Source organism: Dipodomys ordii, unplaced genomic scaffold, assembly GCF_000151885.1.
Source record: "Dipodomys ordii isolate 6190 unplaced genomic scaffold, Dord_2.0 Scaffold105, whole genome shotgun sequence".
In the NCBI taxonomy this organism is placed as follows: Eukaryota; Metazoa; Chordata; class Mammalia; order Rodentia; family Heteromyidae; genus Dipodomys; species Dipodomys ordii.
The window spans coordinates 3,628,176-3,649,797 of NW_012267321.1; the positions used below are offsets into that span (position 1 = coordinate 3,628,176).

The window sequence follows — 21,622 nt, forward strand, 5'->3', positions numbered from 1 at the left end:
CCGAACACCGCCACGCGTTTCCTGGGTCGCCGCTGGCCGCGCGTGGGGTGCTCCAGACACTGCGCCGACTGCTGCTGCCGGCTCGCCTCCCGACGGCGGCGTCCGCAGGTCCGCAGCCGCCACCGATCGTATCCGAACCGGGCTAGCACACGACCGCTCGCCCGCGCGCCCGCTCGCAGAAAGAGCCGCGGCCTGGGGGCGGGACAGAAATAACTGGCGCCGCCGCGCACGCGCGTTGCGCGCTGCACGCCCGGGGGCGGAGCCCACAACGGCAGCCTCCGGCAGGGCAGAGAGTACGCACGCGTCGGCAGGCGGCCACCCACTCCGGACCACCCCACCCTCCACGCGGGTAGCGGTGGGGAAGGGGGCGGAGGGCGGGGGAGAGAAACGTCTCGGCCGCTAACGACGGCGTGAGGTGGAGGGTGCACCGGGCCACGCACCCGCCGAGGCACCTAGGTGCGCGCGCATGCGTAGTGCAAACCTCTAGTCCCTTCCCGCCCCTTTCGCCGGCGCACCGCCAATCCCCGGGAAGGGGCGGGGCCCGTGTGGGCGGGGCCAGGTCGAGGCACGCACTCAGCCCCGGCGGGAGGCGCGGGGCTCGGAGCAAGTTTCCTCTGGGCGCTCAGCGCTCCGAGTCGCTGCACCCGTGAGCCAGGGCGGCGTGAGCGTGGAGTCCCGCCCAGTCCCCCCAAAACCTCACCTACTGTCGACCAGGCTCTAACGTGGGCTGGAGGCTTGTCTGGGAAGGATCCGCTTTCCGGAAGCCCGCATCTGTCCCGGGCGGGAAAGGGTGGCCCGCGGGGAAGGACCTGCGGGGAGGGCCCCGGTCTGGAGACACTCCCGGGGTGGGTGCGGTGGGGTGAGCCCCTGCGGTGGAGGCGGAACGGGAGCCGGAGCAGAGGGCAGCTTTCCCCCGCCCCCACCCCGTTTGCCCAGGCCTAGGCGGCCCGGGGCGGGGGACGAGGGGCGGGCGGGGGGCGGGGCCCACGCGGGCCGCGGCTCACCCCAGGGCCTTTGTTCCCCTTGGAGCTGGGGGCCGCCAGGCTCCGTCCCGCCCCGGCCTTTGTTCCTCGCCCGGGGCCGTTGCAGTGAAGCCTGGGTGAGGTGCTAGTCCTCCCAGTGTGCGGCGCACTCCGCGGTGACCGGGGTCGGCGTGCGGCTACCCCGCAAAGGTCACCAGCCGCATCCCAGCAGGGGGTGGGAGCGGACGAGGATCCAGGCCCGCGGGCTCCGACGCAAACACCCGCAGAGAGTAGAGCAGAAAACAGTGCCAACACCCCAAGGCCTGGGAGATGTGCGAGGGAGCTCGGCGTGACGCCCCTCGAGTCTACACCCAGGCTGGCTTTCCCTTTAACATTAACCGCTGACCTCCGGACTTCAGTGCTCATCCCAGCCCGCACTCTGTACTCTGCAGAATGATCTTAGTAGGTCCCATTCCTCCTCCTGGACCACATCTTCATCCCCCGCAGGAAGCAGCCCCAATGGCAGGGCCTGGTGGCATTTTCTCATCACCAGGTAACTCGGTGATGCTAGTCCCCTGGCTAGATGGGAAAGCGAGGTGCAAAGACCACCCTGAGAGAACGGCCTCCACAGGCATCTGGCAGATGCCAGAAACATCAAGACAATGGTGGTGAGGAGCCATGTCATCTAGAAGGGTATATATATATATATATATATAGCAAGACATAAGGCTTCTCTTTAGAGTTTGTTGTGTGCTCTCTTCCTACCGCCTCCCTCTCAGGCGTTCTCTCTGACCTTCTGAGTGTCACGTAATATGATGGAGAGACCGTGGGCTAATATACCACTGACCACCTGCCATGGACGTCCTGGTAGACTCACTTTTTTGTTGTTGCTTTTTGTGTGTGTGTGTGTGTGTGTGTGTGCATGCTCGCGCGTGCACGCGCACCCGCACCCTTTATGAGGACTTGAACTCGGCCTGGGTACAGGCTCTGAGCTCTTTTTTTTTTTTTGGTCGGTCGTGGGGCTTGAACTCTGGACTTGGGCACTGTCCCTCAGCTCTTCAGCTCAAGGCCAGCGCTCTACCACTTGAGCCACAGCACCACTTCTGCTTTTCTGGTGGTTTACTGGAGATAAGAGTCTCACGGACTTTCTCGGCTAGCCCTGAGCTCTTTTTGCTCAAGATCATCGCTGTACCACTTTGAGCCACAATTCCACTTCTGGTTTTTGATTGGTTAATTGTACACTAAGGGTCTCATGGGGACTTTTATACCCTGGCTGGCTGGCTGGTTGGTTGTTTTTGCTTTGTCTTTGGTCCTGGGGTTTGAACTCTGGGCCTGGGCACTGTCCCTCAGTTCTTGAGCTCAAGATGAGCTCTCTACCACTTGAGCCATAGAGCTCCACTTCCCGTTTTCTGGTGGTTAATTGGAGATAAGTCTCTCTCCGACCTAACTGCCAAGGTTGGCTTTGAACCATAATCCTCACATCTTCTCCTCCTGTGCAGCTAGAATTTAGGTGCCACCAGCACCTGGCACTTGTTTTGTTGCCAGTCCTGGGGCTTAAACTCAGGGCCTGGGCACTGTCCCTGAGTTTTTGCTCAAGGCTAACACCCTACCATTTGAGTCACAGCTCCACTTCTGTTTTTTTCTGTGTATGTGATACTGAGGAATCAAACCCAGGACTCCATGCATGCTAGGCAAGCATTCTACCACTAAACCACAGTCCTAAACCCAGGCTGGCTTTGAACTGCTAGTCTCAGATCTCAGCCTCCGGAGTAGCTAGGATTACAGACTTGAGCCACCAGCGCCCAGAATATGGGTTTATCCCTGAGAAAGAAGATTAACATTATGGTTAGTTTCTTTATTTTTTTTAAGTTCTTAAATTTTATTGTAAAGGTAATGTACAGAGGTGACAGTTATATAAGTCAGGTAATGAGTACATTTCCTTTGGAACAATGTCACCCCTCCCTCATTGTCTCCAAGTTTCTTTTTTCTTTTTCTTCTTTTTTTGGTGGTCAAGGAACTTGAACTTGAGGCCTGGGCATTGCCCCTGAACTTCTGTGCTCAAGGTTAGTGCTCAGTCACTCTGAGACACAGTGCCATTTCAGGTTTTCTAGTGGTTAATTGGAGATAAGTCTCAAAGACTTTTCTGCCTGGGCTGGCTTCAAACTGTGATCCTCAAATCTCAGCCTCCTTAGTAGCTAAGATTACAGAAGTGAGCCACCAGCACCTAGTGTGTGTAACGTGGCGGGGGAACTATCACATTTTTTTCTCAATGAAAATGCTCTACCACTTAAGCCACACCTGCACTGCAGGCTTTTTGAGTGGTTAACTAGTGATGAGTCTAGTGGATTTTCCTGCCTGGGCTGGCTTTGAACTGGAATCCTCATCACAGCCTCAGGCACAGCTAGGAGTTCAGGCCTAAGTCACCAGTGCCTAGCCCTTTTTGCTTTTATGTGTAGGTTATATGACCACCTCTTTTTGTTTTCATGTGTTTGCAACTGGCCAGGCACTGGTGGCTCTAGCCTATAATCCTAGTTACTCAGGAAGCTGAGATCTGAGGATCATGGTTCAAAGCCAGCCTGGGCAGAAAAGTCTGAGACAGAGACACTCTTATCTCCTATTAACCACCAGAAAACTAGAATTGGTGTAGTGGCTCAAGTGGTAGAGTGCTGGCCTTGAGCTGAAGAGCTGAGGGCAGCGCCCAGGCAAGCCCCACAACCAACCAAAAAAAAAAAAAAAGGAGAAATTGACGTCCGCGCATGTGGGAAAGGCTGCTACTTGAGGCGGTGGATATTGGTGAAGATCCAGACCTATTTCTAGGATAGGAAGGAAATTCCTTGCCCTAGGGCATGGGGGGGTTGTCAGAAACTGGAGGAGGCAATTAAGGAAGGTCCTATTAAGGACTAAATTCCAGAGGGTGGGGCCAGGCTGTTAGCATGTTCTTTTACATATGAAAGCTCATTTAACCTTTCTGGTACATACCAAAATGCTTTATCTCCACCCTTATTTGTTGACTGAGTCTATTTTGATTGCCTTTACTAATTGGATGAACCTTTCTATGATTTTTTTTGCTGGTCCTGAGAGCAGAACTGGACACTGTCCCTCAGCTCTTCAGCTCAAGGCTAGTGCCCTACCACCACTTGGGCCACAGCACTACTTCTGGCTTTTTTCTGCTTATGTGGTGCTAAGGTATCTAACACAGGGGCACACGCATGCAAGGTAAGCATTCTACCACTGAGCCACCTTCCCAGCCCCTGTTGGGTGGACCTTGAAGTAGTGTTGCTGGGGTCCACCCTAGCTCCTACCACCTCCGCCACCTTCTCATAGGCTTAGGGTTGAGGCTTCTTCTGGGTCCTTTTTAAGCTGTAGTCTCTGAGAACCTTATGAACTGCCCCTTTTCCACCTTACCTGACCCCCCCCCCATATTCCCTGCTCATTCTCACAACTTGCCAAGCCATCTGCCTTTTACAAGGAAGCCCTTCTAAGGGGTATGCTTTTTTCTTTTCTTTTGGGTCCGGTCGTGGGGCCTGAACTCTGGGCCTGGGCGCTGTCCCTCAGCTCTTCAGCTCAAGGCTAGCACTCAACCACTTGAACCATGAACCACAGCGCCACTTCCAGCTTTTTTTTTTCTTTTTGCTTATGTGGTGCTGAGGAATCGAACCCAGGGCCTCAGGCATGCAAGGCAAGCACTCGACCACTGAGCCACCTTCCCAGCCCTAAAGGGTATGCTTACTGGCTGACTTTTTTTTTTTTGGCAAGGAGGTGGGCCTTGAACTCAGGGCATGGGCCCTGTCTGTAAAAGCTCTTGACTTCAGGGGTAGCTTGCTTGGAGCCACTTGAGCTCTAACCCCACCTTTGGCTTTTTTGGTAGTTAATTGAAGAGTCCCCAGGAAGCTGAGTGCCCAGGGCTGATCCCTGTAATCCTAGCTGCTCAGGAAGCTGGAGGCTCACAGCCAGCAGGGAAGTCCACACAACTGTGATCTCCACAGTGCCAGAGTGTGGCTCAAGTGGTAGAGCGCTTGTCTTGCTTGGGCTGAAGAGCTCAGGGACAGTGCCCAGGCCCAGAGTTCAAGCCCCAAGACAGAGAAACAAACAAAAACCCGGCTTATTTGCAATATCTAGTATATGTCTGAGTCAAACAGAAAAGGTCAGACAAGGTGATGTTAGGGGAATGGACCCTAAGATATGTATTCAAATGTTTTTTTTCTTTCATGGGATTGTTTCTAACACATAAGATTATTTCTTTGTTGCTTTGTATGTCCCTCCCCCACAATACAACCCTTGCTTTGATGTCGGTATAATTTGTGGAGGGGAAGGGGAAAAACAAATTGTTTAAGTAGGATACAGGTGGACCCATTGCAACAATGAGATGTACCAGCCCTTATGTCGAAAACCAACTTTATAACTTTGGTGGGGGGACTGGAGGAGGATGGGAAGGGGAAACAAAGGAGGAGGCTACAATGCTTGATAAGAAATGTACTCATTATCTTGTCCTTGTAATTGTTTTTTTTTTGGTCGGTCGTGGGGCTTGAACTCTGGGCCTGGGTGCTGTCCCTCAGCTCTTCAGTTCAAGGCGAGCACTCTACCACTTGAGCTACAGTGCCACTTCCGGTTTTCTGGTGGTTTATTGGAGATAGGAGTCTCACGGTCTCTCCTGCCCGGGCTGGCTTTGAACCACGATCCTCAGATCTCAGCCTCCTGAGTAGCTAGGATTACAGGCGTGAGCCACCAGCGCCCGGCTTTGTCCTTGTAATTGTAACCCCTCTGTACAGTATTTTCACAATAGAAAAAGAAAATTTAAAAAAAAATGGAAATGATGCTGTAGTTTTAAGTGATAGAGTGCTAGCCTAGAGCAAAAGGAGCTCAGAGACAGTGCTCAGGCCTAGAGCTCAAATTCAAGCCTCAGAACCAGCAAAAAAGAGTCTCCCAGACTTTTTGCCTGGTCTGGCTTCAAACTGCAATCCTCAGCACTCAACTACTTTACTACTTAAATTAACTACCCAAAAAGCCAGAGGTGGAGCTAGAGCTCAAGTGGCTGCATGCCTGCTACCCCTGAAACCTTCCCCTGCAGTCCTGTAACTAACACAACCCACAGTTCCTGTACCTGCCTCATGAAGAGCTACCTTCTCTTTAACAGATACTAAAAAAACTGCTTTTCAGGAAAAGCACTAACTCCATACTTTTGCATATAAATTATCTAAAGGCAACAGAAAAGCTAGGTTTCCCAAATCTTTTTTTATTTGTTACTGGCCCTGGGGATTGAACTCTGGACCTGGGTGTTGTCTCTGAGTTTTTGGGTGCAAGGCTAGTGCTCTACTACTTGAGCCTCACCTCCACTTTTAGTTTCTGTGGTTAACTGGAGATCCAAGACTTTGCCCTGGCTGGCTTCAAACTGCGATCTTCAGATCCCAGCCTCCTGAGTAGCCAAGATCACAGGTGTAAGTCACTAGCCCCTGTCCTATCCTCCATTTTGTATCTGCCCTTTGCCTTTTCTCTCCTGCAAAGAATGAACCAGGGCATCAATGACCTGTTTATCTTAGCCAGGCTGTTCTTTCTCAAGTGATGAAGGAATAATTTCTCTGGAGCCTTATGCTTTACAAGGACTGAGATAATGAGGCCTGGGGCTTTTTAATTTCACATTACAACGCTCCTGTTGTCTATTTAAACCTGTAGCACTCAAAAGACAGCTGAAGAGAGGCTGAAGGATGGCTTCCCTAGTCTGCCATGCCATGTAATAAATCTCCTTTCTCTGCCCCTCATTATGTCTCTTTGGCAGAGGAGTGGCTACTGACACTTAACATAGAACTCCAGAAGTCTGGACCTTGGGTCTAAAACTCAGGTTTCAGTGTCATACCTTTCTAGCTGTTTGTTCTTTTTTTTTGGGGGGGGGGGCGGGGTCCGGTCGTGGGGCCTGAACTCTGGGCCTGGGCACTGTCTCTTAGCTCTTCAGCTCAAGGCTAGCGCTCTACCACTTGAGCCATAGCACCACTACTGGCTTTTTTTTTCTGCTTATGTGGTGCTGAGGAATCGAACCCAGGGCCTCATGCATGCAAGGCAAGCGCTCTACCACTGAGCAACCTTCCCAGCCCTGTTCATTGTTCTTTTTCCAACTCAGTGAGCCTCTTCCATCCGTGGAAGCTCCATTGTTTCTGTTTGTAGGTTGGAGTTGCAAGAGCTGCCATAAGGGGAATGAGATCAAAGAGGTGTCTCCTGCAGGCTGGGGAGACCAAGCACTGAGTAGAGAAAACAGATGTGAACCTGGTGTGTTGTCAAACGGAGTAAACCCAAAATCCTCGCACTAGGGAGGCTGATGTAGGAGAATTATGCCTTAGCTATACAGGATATGATACTGGGTTCATCAAGTGAGAAAAACAACAGAATTTTCATACTTTCTGTGTGGAGGCTCTGGATCTTAACAAGTATACTTGTTTTCTGTTGCTACTAAAACAAATGAGCACACTCAAAGGCTGAAAGCAACACCCCTTTTTTTTTTTGTTGGTGGTGGTGGTGGTCAGTCGTGGGGCTTGAACTCTGGGCCTGGGCACTGGCTCAAGACCAGAGATCCATCACTTGAGCCACAGCGCCACTTCGCCACTTCTCATTTTCTGGTGGTTTATTGGAGATAAGAGTCTCATGAACTTTCCTGCCCAGGCTGGCTTTGAACCATGATCCTCAGATCTCAGCCTCCAGCGTAGCTAGGATTATAGGCTTGAGCCACCTGTGCCCAGGAACACCCTTTTTCTTTAGGCAGATAGGGCCTGGGCACTGGTTCGTAGCTTTTCTGCTCCAGGCTAGTGCTCTAGCACTTTGAGCCAAAACTCCACTTCTGTTTTTTGAGTGGTTAATTGGAGATATGAGTACTATGGGGACTTTTCTGCCTGAGCTGGCTACAAACCAAAATCCTCAGATCCGAAACTCTTAGAGTAGCTAGGATTACTAGTTGAGTCATCAGTTTTTGGCTTCAACACCCTTTTCTACTTAAAAAAAAGGCTTTGGATCCAAGAGCAGGTGGCTCAGGTCTGTAATCCTAGCTACTGAGGAAGAGATATATGAGATCTGAAGTTCATGGTTCAAAGGCAGCCTGGATGGAAAGTCCATCTCCACGTAACCACCAAAAAGCTGGAAGTGGAGCTATGGCTCCAGTGGTAAAATAATAGCCTTGAGCAAAATGTTCAGGGACAGTGTCCAGGCCCTGAGTTCAAGCCCTATGACAATAAATAAGGGGAGGGGTGCATTGGTTACCAATCAGCTGGCCTAGAATATTCCAGAGGTTTTTTGCTGGTGGATTGTGGAGCTTGAACTCATGGCCTGGGCACTGACCCTGCTCTTTTTGCTCAACACTAGCACTCTAATATTTTGAGCCACAGCGCCAGTTCCAGTTTTCTGGTAGTTTAAAGATCAGAGTTGCATGGCGTTTCCTGCCTGGGGTGGCTTTGAACTGTGATCCTCAGAGATCAGCCTCCTTAGAAGCTAGAATTACAGGTGTGAGCCACTGGTGCCTGACTGAGGAATCTACTTCTTAGCTCATTCGAATTGTGGGCAGAAAGCAGTTTCATCCAGCTGTAGTGCTGAGGTCCTTATTTTCTTCCAAGTTATTGTTGTGGGCTCTTCTCGGATTCTGTTACTTGATTTGTTCCTCTCCAAAGTTTAGTATACTTTTTTTTTTTTGGTGGGGGGATACTAGCATTTGGACTTGGGACTTGTGCTGTTGAGGTACTCTATTATTTGAACCAAGGTCTCAAACCTAGTCTTCCTGTCTTTTTTTCTTTTTTTGGGGGGGGGAGGGTCCGGTCGTGGGGCCTGAACTATGGGCCTGGGCACTGTCCCTCAGCTCTTCAGCTCAAGGCTAGCGCTCTACCACTTGAGCCAGCGCCACTTCCGGCTTTTTTTCTACTTATGTGGTGCTGAGGAATCGAACCCAGGGCCTCATGCAAGCAAGGCAAGTGTTCTACCACTGAGCCACCTTCCCAGCCCTTAGTCTTCATGTCTTTAAGTGTCTTGTGATGATTACTCTGGAACTACCCAAATAATCCCAGGTTATCTTACTTTAAGATCACTTGATTAGTAATATTTTCTTAAAGTTCTTTAGAGAATTAGTTTCTGTAATCAAATCCACATAGATAAGACCTTTCATATTTAATACAGTGCTTATGTCCCTGTGCAAATGGGAAAAATTGTTTCTAAACCAATATGGCTATTAATTTCACAATGCCAACTCAACAGAGTAATCTTTTTCAGTAATTGTGTGTGTATCGGTACTAGGTTTGAACTCAGGGAATTGGACTCTTGCCTGGCTTTTTCACTGGAGGCTGGGGCTCTATCACTGAACTGCAGCTCTACTTTCAGCTTTGTTGGTGGTTAACTGGTAGTAGGAGTCTCCTGTGTTTGTCTCCCAAGCATAATCGGAACTACAATACTCAGATCCAGCTTCCTGAGCAGCTAGGATTATAGGTATGAGCACCAGGTTCCCACTTTAGATTTGGATTTTTTTTTTGTCAGTCCTGGGGCTTGAACTCAGGGCCTGCTGAGCCTCCTTGTGTTCAAGGCTAGCACTTTACGATTTAGCCACAGCACTATTTCCGGCCTTTTCAGAGTAGTTTATTGGAGATGAGTCTCATAGACTTTTCTGCCCAGTCTGGCTTTGAACCGCGGTCCTCAGATCTCAGCCTCCTTAGCAGCTGACAGGCATGAGCCGCCCGCAAGCGGCTTAGATGTGGGTTTTAATCGTGTTTGCCACTTGGTATATTTTTCTTCCTCCCAACCCTCAAAACATCACAGCTACCGACCTAGGGTGCGAGGCAGGCATCCTTCCCGGCTCTCCTCGGAAGGTGACCGTCAGCCTCCGGCTGTGACTCTGGATCTACCGTGAAAGGCGAAGGGCACTGGGGCCCGGCCAGGGCGAGGCTAAATTGGCTCTCCGCCCAGCCCGCCCTGCAGGTAGACCCTGTCCCCCCGAGGGCTTCGGCAGGTCCTCTCCGAGGCTCCCTCGCCTCTTTCGGACTGCTTAGGTCGGACGGAGGCACCTCAGATCCGGGCGGCCTGAGTGAGGGCAGGGGCGGGGCACGGGGTCCAGGACGGTGGAGTGGCCGGGAGGAGGCGTCCAGGCCGCTCGGGGAATGGGGGCGGCTTCGGGCCGGAAGGCCGTCTCCGCGGCTGCCCCGGGGTCCCCGCGGCAGGGCCCCAAGCGCCTGTGAGTGGCTCGGGCCTACCTGGTCGCCAGGGCTACGCCGGAAGCGTGCTCTAGGCCGGAAACCCCGTCAACCCCGTCGTCCCCGCCATTCCGGCTTCGGAGAGTTTGGTTCCGCCCCCAACAGGAAGCGGAAGTGTGGCCTGGCGGCGGCAGATCTCCATAGAAACCCCGGAAGCGTGCCGCAGAGCGCGTGCCGTGGCCGCCGCGGCCTTTAGGTTCCGCCGGCGTCGCGACCCGGAAGTTCGGACTCCGGGTTGGTGAACAGCGGTGGCCATTGCCGGGCTGCGGCCGGAGCAGAAGTTGGAGGTGGGGCCGGGCGGGGAGGCCGGGGCGGGCCGAGGCCGGGCCCGGCGCCCTCCGCGGGCGCGAGAGGGCGCTATAGGGCCGGGCCGCGGGCTCGGCGGCGGGAAGCCCGGGCCGCCGCGGGACTGGGGGACCCGGGCGCCGAGCGGGGCGGGTGCTGGTGCGCGGCGCGGGCCGAGCGCTCGGAGCGAGGTGCGTGACGTGGACAGAGGCGTGGCGGGGAGACCCCCCCCCGCCGGGTCTTTGTTCTGAGGATCCGGGAAGGCGCTGCTGCCTCCGGGTGAGGCGGCTCCGAGGGGCCTGGGGTAGCGGAGACGAGGTCTGGAGCCCTGCGGGGCGGGGAGCTGACCCGGGGCGGGCGCGTGATGGAGGCCGCGGCCGCGGGGAGGCTCGCCGTGGTGCAGTGGGCTCCGCGCTTCGGGCCGGCTCGGCCTCGCCGCGCTTCCCTAGCCGCTGCCCTTGCGAGGACCCGTTGGTGGTCCTTGGGGGCGCGGCGTCCGGCGGCAGCGCTGCTTCTGCAGCCTGGGAGATGCACTGAGGTCAGACGTCGGTCCCGGGAAAGGAGGGTGGCCGGCTGCAGTGAAGGAAAGAGGGTTTATTCTGTTGTTGTTTTGCTTCAGAAGCCCAAGGCGGGGCCGGGCGCTGGGGCTCCCGCCTGTAATCCCAGTCAGGCTAAAATGGAAGCAGCCCTAGCCGGGCGCCAGTGACTCACGCCTGTCACTCTAGCTACTCAGGAGGCTGAGATCTGAGGATTGAGGTTCAAAGCCAGCCGGGGCAGGAAAGTCCGTGAGACTCTTATCTCCAATAAACCACTAGAAAACCAGAAGTGGCGCTGGGGCTCAAACAGTAGAGCGCTCTCCTTGAGCTGAAGAGCACAAGGGCAGCGCCCAAGCCCAGAGTTCAAACCCCACGACCGATCAAAAAAAAAAAAAAAGACGGTCCCTAAGACAGAAAACAGGTGCTGTGCCTCAAAGTGGCAGAACGCCAGCCTTATGCTCAGGCCCTGAGTTCAAGACCCACAATCGACTACAACAACAAAAAGGACTGAGCTTGAGAACCCCGATAGACCCTAAAGGCACAGGGGCAGCATTGAATAGTGTGTCTCGACCTTGACAGACTGGTAGACAGTGGACACCTGTCTGTGTATTGACTACCTGGGACCTGAAGTGGGTACAGAATGAACCAAGAATAACAACCCTGTTTGGTAGCGGGGAAAGTGAACACAGCTGGTAGAGGTCACTTGCTTGGTGGGTGTAGTAGAGAATTTGGAGGTGTCATAAGAATACTGGAGTTGGACCTGGGTGAGCTCTCCTTGAGGCAGAGAAAGGCTAGGAGGTGTGCTGGACACTGTAAGGTGTAAAGCATTTCAAAGGACTTTGAGCAGGAGCATGGGAGGAGCTCTGAGTTGGAAACGAACTGTTTTGGGAAGGGATGAAGTCAGCCAGGCCTGGGAGCCACCTGCCCTGTGGTGGTGGCTGAGGTGACCAGGATGCTGGGGCAGAAGAGACCCTTGAATGACCTCCCCTGTCCTATGTCCTCGTCCCACGCAGATGGCGGCGGCAGAGGCAGTGCACCACATCCACCTTCAGAACTTTTCCCGCTCCCTGCTTGAGACCCTCAATGGACAGAGGCTGGGGGGGCACTTTTGTGATGTGACTGTGCGCATTCGTGAGGCCTCACTGCGTGCGCACCGATGCGTGCTGGCTGCGGGTTCACCGTTCTTCCAGGACAAGCTGCTGCTTGGCCACTCTGAGATCCGTGTGCCCCCAGTGGTGCCAGCACAGACGGTCCGCCAGCTTGTAGAGTTCCTCTACAGCGGTTCACTGGTGGTAGCTCAGGGCGAAGCGCTGCAGGTGCTCACTGCAGCATCGGTGCTCCGCATCCAGACGGTCATCGATGAGTGCACCCAGATAATTGCCCGAGCACGTGCCCCGGGCACCCCAGCAGCAGTGCCCCTGCCTACACCAGTGCCCCCGCCACTTGCGCCTGCACAGCTGCGCCACCGCCTGCGCCACCTGCTAGCTGCACGACCCCCCGGGCACCTGGGTACTGCGCACAGCCGCAAGCAGCGTCAGCCTGCACGCCTGCAGCTGCCTGCACCCCAGGCACCTAGCAAGGCCGAGGGGCCAGATACACAGCCAGCATTGCCCACAGCCCCTGACGACAGAGGTGAGGACGACGAGGAGGAGACTGATGAGGAGACTGAGTGTGAAGAGGGTGAAACTGGTGGCCTAGGGGAGGGCCAGGCACCGCCTTCCTTTCCTGACTGTGCTACAGGCTTCCTCACCACTGCCCCTGACAGCCTTCGCGACGATCGCCCTGGGCCCCCTGGCCTAGCAGACTATGGCGGTGCTGGAAGAGATTTCCTTCCAGGGGCTACAGTGGCTGAGGACACATTCCCAGACCCCTACATGTCTGCTTGGCACGAGGAAGATGGCACTGCAGCAGAAGGCTGTTCCTCGGAGACCCCTGTTCCGCCCGATTGCGCCCTAGCAGGGTCCCGGGCACCAGGCGTGAAGACCTCAGAGCCCACTGTTGCACTCTTCCCTTTTCACCTGGGGGCCCCCGGGCCACCTGGGCCACCCCCTTCCACGCAACCAGGCCCAGCGCCTGTGCCCTCATCAGCCTTCTACCCTGGGCTCCAGCCGGATGCAGTTCCCAGCACTCAGCTTGGGGAAGCGCCAGTCCCACCTGTGGCTCCTGGCACAGCCTCCTCAGCCACTCCTGTCCGTGCACCAGGTGCTGAGCAGTCAGCCTATGAATGTAGCCATTGCCGAAAGACATTCAGCTCTCGCAAAAACTACACCAAGCACATGTTCATCCATTCGGGTGAGCTGGTTGGGAGGGAAAAAAAAAAATTATACTCCCACCACACAGGTTTCTGAGACCCTCATTCATCAGAAATCCAAGCCTTAGGTAGAATTGGGCAGTTCTATGACTTTATTGCTTTCTGGGTACCCCAGGGACCAGGAAATTGAGCCCTTTATTTAGTAAGGTGAGGGAGGAAAGGTTCCCCTACCTATGTGGAGCACAGCAGATACTCTTACCTCTTTATTTGTGGTAAGGTGTGAGTATGGGAAGAAGGCCCCCAGAGATTGGGGAAGATCTGTGTGGGCAGCAGGTGTGAGGACCACCTGCCAGGAGATGGAATACAAGGATTACAGTTCCTGTCCTGGGTCCTTGTGAAGGGCTTCCTGATGACCAGGAGGATTCCAGAGTGAGCTTCCCCCCACAGGCAAGGGAATCCTGGGGTGATGGCCGGTTTGGAAGGAAGGTAAGGTTGCTACCAGGGAAAGGTTTTGGCAAGCAGATTGGTCTGACAAACAATTCTGGTTCGCCCTGTCATCCACAGGGGAGAAGCCACACCAGTGTGCAGTTTGCTGGCGATCCTTCTCGTTGCGCGACTACCTGCTCAAGCACATGGTCACACACACCGGTGTGCGTGCCTTTCAGTGCGCAGTCTGTGCCAAGCGATTCACCCAAAAGAGTTCACTTAATGTACACATGCGTACCCACCGGCCTGAGCGAGCACCCTGTCCAGCCTGCGGCAAGGTCTTCTCACACCGTGCGCTGCTGGAGCGCCACCTGGCGGCACACCCTGCATCCTGATGGGGAGCCTCACAGGAGAATCGAACAAGGGGCATTGGCCACACTTGCCACAGCACCATGACCACATTTTGGCCACCAGGCTGGGACCAGTCCTTCCTCTGCACGAACCCGTGGTCCAGCCCAGCCTACTCCTTTTCTGCCCATACTCTCCTCCTGCCTTTTCTCTTTCCACACCCACTTTTGATCCTCTGGGTAGAAAAGCAGGTAGGGGATGCTGAGGAACTGGACAATTTCCAGACTAAGCTGGGCACCCAAGACCTCAGCAGCTGAGGAATCATGTGTCTAACACCAGTTTGCAACCCTTCCCCTACCAAGGTGAGGCCAGACCATCCTCTAGCCCAATGTTAGGCTGGGCTAGGCCTTTTACTCCCCACCCATAGTTCCCCTTCCCTCACCAGATACCTAAGGAGGGTCAGGTGGACCCACCAAGGGAATGAGCCCAACCTTGGGACCCTACTCTAATAAAGGACATTTGGCCAGTGTGTGTTGTTACCGTAGACTCACTAGGCTGTCCTAGGCTCTCCTGAATAGCTACGATGGTTTACTTTACCATCCCAAAATTCTGAGAGTCTGGATGGGCTGAATATACTGTGGGTGTAGCTTTGGAGCCACCAGCACTGTGGGGCAGGGAATCGCAGCCCCATTAACAGTGAATGCTGCTGCAGTTAGGATGCAGGGGTGGGTATGTGCAAATGCGCACATGCATGAGCTAAGCTTAGGGCTCAAGTTTGGCCTAGGCACTCTCCCTGAGCTTTTGTGCACAAAGTATTCTACCACTTAAACCATATCTCCACTTCTGGTTGGGTGCTGGTTTTGTTTTCTCAGTTGTGGAGCTTGAGCTCAGGGCCTGGGCACAGTTCCTGAGCCCTTTTGCTTAAGGCTAATGCTCTCACTTCAAGGCACAGTTCTACTTCTGGTTTTAGAATGGTTGGTTGGAGCTAAGAATCTCATAGACCTTCTTGCCTAGGCTGGCTTCAAACCCTGATCCTCAGATCTTAGCCTCCTGAGTAGCTAGGGTTACACGCATGATGCACCAGCACCCAGCCACTCTGGGGTTTCTTTTCTTTTCTTTTTTTGGTGTTTAATTGGAGATGAGTCTCACAAGCCAGGTGCCGGTGGCTCATACCTGTAAGCCTAGGTACTCAGGAGGCTGAGATATGAGGATCATGGTTCAAAGCCAGCCTGGGCAGAAAAGTCCATGAGACTCTTACCTCCAATAAACCATTAGAAAACTGGAAGTGGTGCTATGGTTCAAGTGGTAAAGCGCTCGCCTTGAGCTGAAGAGCACAGGGACAGCACCAGGCCCAGAGTTCAAGCCTCATGACCCACAAAAAAGAGTCACAAACTTAAGATTTGCCTCTCCATGGGGTGCTAGTGGCTCATGCCTATAATGGCAGTTACTCAGGAGACTGAGATCTGAGGATCACAGTTTGAAGCCAGCCTGGCAGGAAAGCCAGGAAGCTGGAAATGGCCCAAGTAGTAGAGTGATAGCCTTGCACAAAAAGGAGCCTCAGAGACAGCCAAGCCCACAGTTCAAGCCCTAAGACCATTCTGATCAGCATGATAATTTAAGTATCTCATTTTTGGTACTGTGGCAAGGGTTTCATTCAAAAGAGTTTGCTGAACACACGCATGTCCACACCAGCCTGAGTGAGACCCTATCCCAATTGTAGCAAGGATTTGGGGGGAGGGTATCTCTCAGGCCCAGCTGCTATGCGGGAACATGAGTCCCAGAATATCGGCCCTGACTGCTGGGTATCAAGCACAGCCAAGACTGTAGCTGATGTGATAAGGGGAGAGCAGAGAAGGAAAGCAGCAATGGTGCAGGACCAAGGGCTACCCAGATGGGTGTGTGAAGGTGACACCAAAGGTGAATTTCAGAGTATACCTGCTTGAAGCACACCTTCCCACCCTCTACAGTTGAAAAGCTTCGGACCATGAGGCTTCTCTATTGGTTAAACCCAAGACTCAATTCACAAGGATACTTGAAGTGAGGTAGAGTCCCAGTACAAGTTCCTGGTGGAGACGGAATTTGGCCATGAGTCCCTATTATAAAGGTTCCTAGCCGGGTGCTGGTGGCTCATGCCTGTAATCCTAGCTACTCAGGAGGCTGAGATCTGAGGATCACAGTTCAAAGTCAGCCCAGGCAGAAATGTGAAATGTGAGACATCTCCAATTAACCACTAGAAAACCGGAAGTGGTGCTGTGGCTCAAGTGGTAGAGCGCTCGCCTTGAGTGAAGAGCACAGGGACAGCACCCAAGTCCAGAGTTCAAGCCCCACAACCAACCAAAAAAAAAAAAAAAGATTCCTGCTGGGTGCTGATGTCTCACGCCTGTCATCCTAACTACTCAGGAGGCTGAGATCTGAGGATCATTTCAAAGCCAGCCCTGGCAGAAACGGCTATAAGACCCATCTCCATTTAATCACCAGAAAACCAGAAGTGGTAGTGCTTGAGCTGGAGAGCTCAGGGACAGCACCCAGGCCAGAGTTCAAGCCCTATGTCTGACCCCCCCCCAAAAAAAATCCTTTAAATGGTTCATGAGCAGACACTATAATATTGCCAGGAGGCTGGACTAGCCTGGCCACTTGGGACAAAAGTGTGAGTGCCACAGAAGAATGTCTCAGCCTGGCAGAGCCCTTACGTGTAGCTAGAGTGGAGTGTAGCCTAGGGCAGATGTTTCTGCCTGTATCCCTAGTGCTTAGTATTAGGTAGGCATGTGAAGAAAGACAAGTGTACATGCCAGCCCTGGAAAGAGGAATGGGCAAGGAAGGAAGCTGGCAGGGTCACATCCAGCACTGCAAGGAGAAGGTACTAGAAAGGACATTACAGTATGAGAAAGACACAACCTCAGATATCAAAGTGGGCAAACCAGGGGCACCCATCAGAGGACAGAGGCCCCTAGTTCATCTCCCAGGCACTTTTTATCATCCAGCATGACAGAATAGGAAACAGTAAACTTTGTACATAACTAGTGATAAGAAATTTTTTGTTCTTTTCTGTATCGGGACTTGAACTCAGGGCCTTGGTGCCATCTCAGCTTCATTAGCTCAAGGCTAGTGCCCTACTGTCAGGGACCACTGATCTCTCTAAGCAAGGCTGAAAGCAGCCTTAACTGCAAAGGCCCCCATAACAGGGACACCTAAGTGGCAAGGGTCGCTTAAGCAGAGTGCAGAGGAAAGACAGCACAGGACAAGAGAGGCAGGAAAGTCGAGACTCTATCTCCAATAAACTATTCAAGTGGTAGAATGCTACCCTTGAGCACAAAGAAGCTCAGGGACAGTGTCCAGGCCACGAGCCCCAAGATTGACAAAAAAAGTCTTACAGACTTTTCTGCCCAGGCTGGCTTTGAACCACGATCCTCAGATCTCAGGATTACAGGTGTGAGCACCAGCACCCAGCCTGGCTAAATTTCTTTTTTTTTCTTTTTTTTGGGGGGGATCCGGTCGTGGGGCCTGAACTCTGGGCCTGGGTGCTGTCCCTCAGCTCTTCAGCTCAAGGCTAGCACGCTACCACTTGAGCCACAGCACCACTTCTGGCTTTTTTTTCTGCTTATGTGGTGCTGAGGAATTGAACCCAGGGCCTCATGCATGCAAGGCAAGCGCTCTACCACTGAGCCACATTCTCAGGCCCCTGGCTAAATTTCTTATCTAACACAAAGCAGATACTATTTTAGTAGAAAAGTAACCCTGGGGTGAACATAAGCTCCTAAGCTAACATTCTTGTGTAAATGAGCTGCTTTCTTTTTTTTTTTTTTTTTTTTGTCAGTCTTAGGGTTTGAACTCAGGCCTGGGCATGGTCCGTCCCTCAGCTCTTCAGCTCAAGGCGAGCGCTCTACCACTTGAGCTACAGCGCCACTTCCGGTTTTTTAGTGGTTTATTGGAGATAGGAGTCTCACGGTCTTTCCTGCCCGGGCTGGCTTTGAACCGCGATCCTCAGATCTCAGCCTTCTGAGTAGCTAGGATTACAGGTGTGAGCCACCAGCGCCCGGCGATGAGCTACTTTCTTATCTGGTCCTATAGAATGGTCAAGGATAGGGTGCAGGGCCGCTCTCCTGTGTACACCTCTGCACTCTACCTGACACGGGCGCCTTGGCAAGCAGTCAAGGCTGCCTTCTTGCCACGCTGACTCCAGTGGAGTCTGCTTAGCATGGGAAACCATCTATCAGACCAAGATAGGGGCTTCAGAGGCCTATCTCTGAGTTTTGGGACTTCACCGAAGTCTACCTCAGAGAATGGGGCTTTACAGAAACCTATCTCCAAGTTTTGGGACTTCACCGAAGTCTACCTCGGAGAATAAGGCTTCTAAGAGGCCTACTCCTGGGAAAAGGCTGGCAAAACCCCTAGAAAAGATGTGTTTCTGCCTTTCTTTCCCTCATAAGAGTGCCTATTAATCTTTTACTGCTTCTACTGCTTTGTGTACTTGCTCATTGTCAACATTCCCTTATACAAAGCTCTTTCTGAAGAGTGTTGACGACTCCAATATCTGATGAGTGTCTTATAAATATGACTAACTCACCAGAATTAAGTGCTACCCTGAAACCCCTCTTATGGAGTTTAGTAGACAAGTTATAAGTAAATATAAAAGTATTGGGGGTTTCACAAAGTCACTTCAGCAGAAGGAATTGTTTGTAAGGGACTTATTAGAAGCTGTAGGCTCAGTTAGAACAGAAAGAATGTATGGCAATTGCCGAGATAACTATTTAGGAGAAAGAATTTCCTGCTATTTACTAAGAGAATTGCTAGACCTAGAGAATTGCTAGATACAGGTCTCCTTGAGGTTTACTATTAAAGAAGAAACAGGAAAAAATCTTATGGGAAAAGTTAAGGCCTCTATAAAGATAGGTAATGGTTAATTGGTGACAAACATCAAAACCCGAACCCATTGTATTCCTTAGAGATAAGCCGAAGACAAATGACCAGCTGCTGACCACCCAAGAATGAAGCCATGCAGCAAGATTGTGTAAACTTTTGCCCTCTCTCATGGTGACTTCTGTTATAAAAGTTTACTATCCCCTGCATTAAATCGCACTCAGCACTCAGCATCCACTCCTCTTGTGTGTGAGTTGTCTGTTTGCCATCTCCCCATCCTATTCCAGGTTCCTCCCCTAGGTGTCCTCCGTCGTCCCAACAGAACCCGGTCCGTGGCACCTTCTTGCTTAGGGAGATCAGTGGTCTGGGACAGCAGTGCCCAAGAGAAGGTACTTAAGGGTCAAAAGTCAGCAACAAGAAGCGACAGGTATGTCACCAGATGCAGGTGAGGGTTAGTAAAGTTTCTCTAAAAGTAGGGACTCTTCACTTAGGGTCCTTGACTTTGATTGCAGAACAAGACTTTCTGGACAGTCACGGTGGTAAGAAAACTTTGATAGACCTTTGTTGAGTAAATAAGCAAGCAGGCAAGCAAACAGGCAAAAAGCAAACAAACAAAAAAAAAAGGACAAGCAGAAAGGCAGGGCACGCTCTGTGCTCTCAAAGTGAGGGAAGAGAGATACACAGCTCATTGGCCTCAGGAGTATTTTATGGTAAGACTGGGGTCTGACTTCAAAGTTATGCAAAGGTAGATATTTTCTTTGCTCTGACCACTCCTGGTGTTACACTTTCTGAGTTTCTGGATGTTTGGGGCATTTCTTTTCCAGGTAAGAATGCATCCTGCCATAAAACAGATGCTTATCCTTGAGATAAGGAGGCCTCATGTTGTCTGCATTTTGGGTAGGAGGTTGCTTGTTTTGAGGGAGTATTTCTCTCAGGAAGCCAGACAAACTTTAATTCTTGATGTGAGAAATGTAACCCTCAGAATGGATAATGCGTCTGACTACGGATCAGAAATGTAACGCTCAGGAAGGAATGCTTCCCCGTCTGTCTTTGAAGCAAAGATAGTGCTTTTGTGTTTCTAAATTCACCAACCCTCCTTTCCTCTGTTTACCCTGCCTCAATAGAGCTAGTGGCAGCAAAACCAGGGGCAGAGTCCCCTTTGGACCCACTAAGTTATGGTCTGAGAGGGAGGGAACATTTGGACAGGAAGTCAGTACCACAGACTCTGAGCCAGAGTACGAATTCCATTATTTCTCTGGTACCATGGGGGTCAGACAGTGGCTGGTCTTTCTGCTGCTGTTGCTGCTACTTATGGGGGGCCTAGGGCAGCCTATGTGGCCAGCCCTTGTGGCCCTGGCCCTGCACCGGCTCCTGGGAGACCTCACAAGCTTTGGGCTGCTCGGCCTGGTGGTGCTGTCTTGGCCTTGGATTAACCCCTGGATGCCCCACTGGCTGAGCCTGGCTGTGGCGGCACTTACACTGACTCTGTTGCCTCCAAGACTCCCCCCAGAGTTACGCTGGCTGCCTGTAGATGTGGGATACGTGGTCAAGATGCTCCAGCTGGGCCTGTACATCAGGACACGCTTGAAACGAAAGCCTCCTGACACCTTTGTGGATGCCTTTGAGCGGAGAGCACAAGCACAGCCTGACCGGGTGTCTGTGAGGTGGATAGGGCCTGAAGCCTGTTCAGTTACCATGGGCCAGCTGAACGCCCGGGCCTGCCAGGCAGCCTGGGCCCTGAGGGCTGAGCTGGGCGGTCCCGGGGGCCTGAGGGCCACGGAGCCAGTGGCCCTCTTGGTTCAGGGTTCCTGGGCAATTCCTGCTCTGAGCTTGTGGCTGGGGCTGGCCAAGCTGGGCTGCCCGACAGCCTGGATCAACCCACATGTGCGCGGGCCACCCCTGGTGCACTCAGTGACAGTTTCTGGGGCCAAGGTGCTGCTGGTCAGCCCAGGTGAGTAGAAACAAGGCTGGTGGGGGAAGAGACGTGGAGGGGCAAGGGATGAACACAGGCCAGAGGCTCTGGTGATAGACCCAAGTGAGTGGACACAGGGCTGGTGGGGGAAGGGCAGGGTGGGGCAAGGGTTCTGGTGGGGCTGAGAAGTCTTTTTTACCTATCCACTCATGCCACAGGCAATTTGTATTAATTTTTTTTTTTTGATGGTCGTGGGCCTTGAACTCTGGGTTGCGCACTGTCCTTTAGCTCTTCAGCCCAAGGCAAGTGCTCTACCACTTGAGCGATGGTACCACTTCTGGTTTTTTGGTGGTTCATTGGAGATAAGAGTCTTATAGCCTTTCCTGCCCAGGCTGGCTTTAAACACAGATCCTTAGATCAGCTACTCAGCCTCCTGAGTAGCTAGGATTACAGGCGTGAGCCACCAGCACCCAGCTTCCTATTAAAATTTAACTAGAAAATAATGCTGAGGTCACTGGGTTTGGTTTTGCTTCATTTAACAAAAATGACTATTTCAATACTATTTGACAAAAATTTTATTTATTATTTTTATTTTTTTTGTCTGGTCATGGGGCCTGAACTCTGGGCCTGGGCGCTGTCCCTCAGCTCTTCAGCTCAAGGCTAGTACTCTTACCTCTTGAGCCACAGCGCCACTTCTGTTTTTTTTTTTCTTTTGCTTATGTGGTGCTGAGGAATCTATCCCAGGGCCTCATGCATGCAAGGCAAGCACTCTACCACTGAGCCACCTTCCCAGCCCAGACAAGAATTTTTAGTATTTACAGGACTTTTTTTTTTTTTTG

At 52.5% G+C, this 21,622-nt stretch overlaps 3 protein-coding genes across 8 annotated transcripts in view; 2 read left to right on the top strand and 1 right to left on the bottom strand.

Annotated features, from left to right (window-relative positions):
* The window catches only part of Trim28 (tripartite motif containing 28), an 8,430-nt gene extending 7,962 nt beyond the window's left edge, over positions 1-468 (bottom strand). Inside the window, exon 1 of the mRNA XM_013027645.1 lies at positions 441-468. Within this exon, the coding sequence (XP_012883099.1) occupies positions 441-468 (28 nt within the window). The remainder of the gene's footprint in view (positions 1-440) is intronic.
* Positions 469-1,583: 1,115 nt separating this feature from the next.
* On the top strand, positions 1,584-14,532 carry Zbtb45 (zinc finger and BTB domain containing 45). Of its 6 annotated transcripts, none has more exons than XM_013027777.1 (3): positions 1,584-1,630; positions 12,003-13,281; positions 13,805-14,532. In XM_013027777.1, exons 1-3 carry the CDS (start codon positions 1,625-1,627, stop codon positions 14,059-14,061), a joined length of 1,542 nt encoding a protein of 513 aa, XP_012883231.1. In that variant the 5' UTR covers positions 1,584-1,624; the 3' UTR covers positions 14,062-14,532. The 6 variants fall into 6 exon arrangements, with proteins under 6 accessions (XP_012883231.1, XP_012883232.1, XP_012883234.1 ...); XM_013027778.1 differs by lacking the exon at positions 1,584-1,630 and adding an exon at positions 10,371-10,455; XM_013027780.1 differs by lacking the exon at positions 1,584-1,630 and adding an exon at positions 10,602-10,644.
* Positions 14,533-20,122: 5,590 nt separating this feature from the next.
* The window catches only part of Slc27a5 (solute carrier family 27 (fatty acid transporter), member 5), a 7,664-nt gene continuing 6,164 nt past the window's right edge, over positions 20,123-21,622 (top strand). The window contains exon 1 of the mRNA XM_013027768.1: positions 20,123-20,822. Within this exon, the coding sequence (XP_012883222.1) occupies positions 20,135-20,822 (688 nt within the window). The 5' untranslated portion in view covers positions 20,123-20,134. The remainder of the gene's footprint in view (positions 20,823-21,622) is intronic.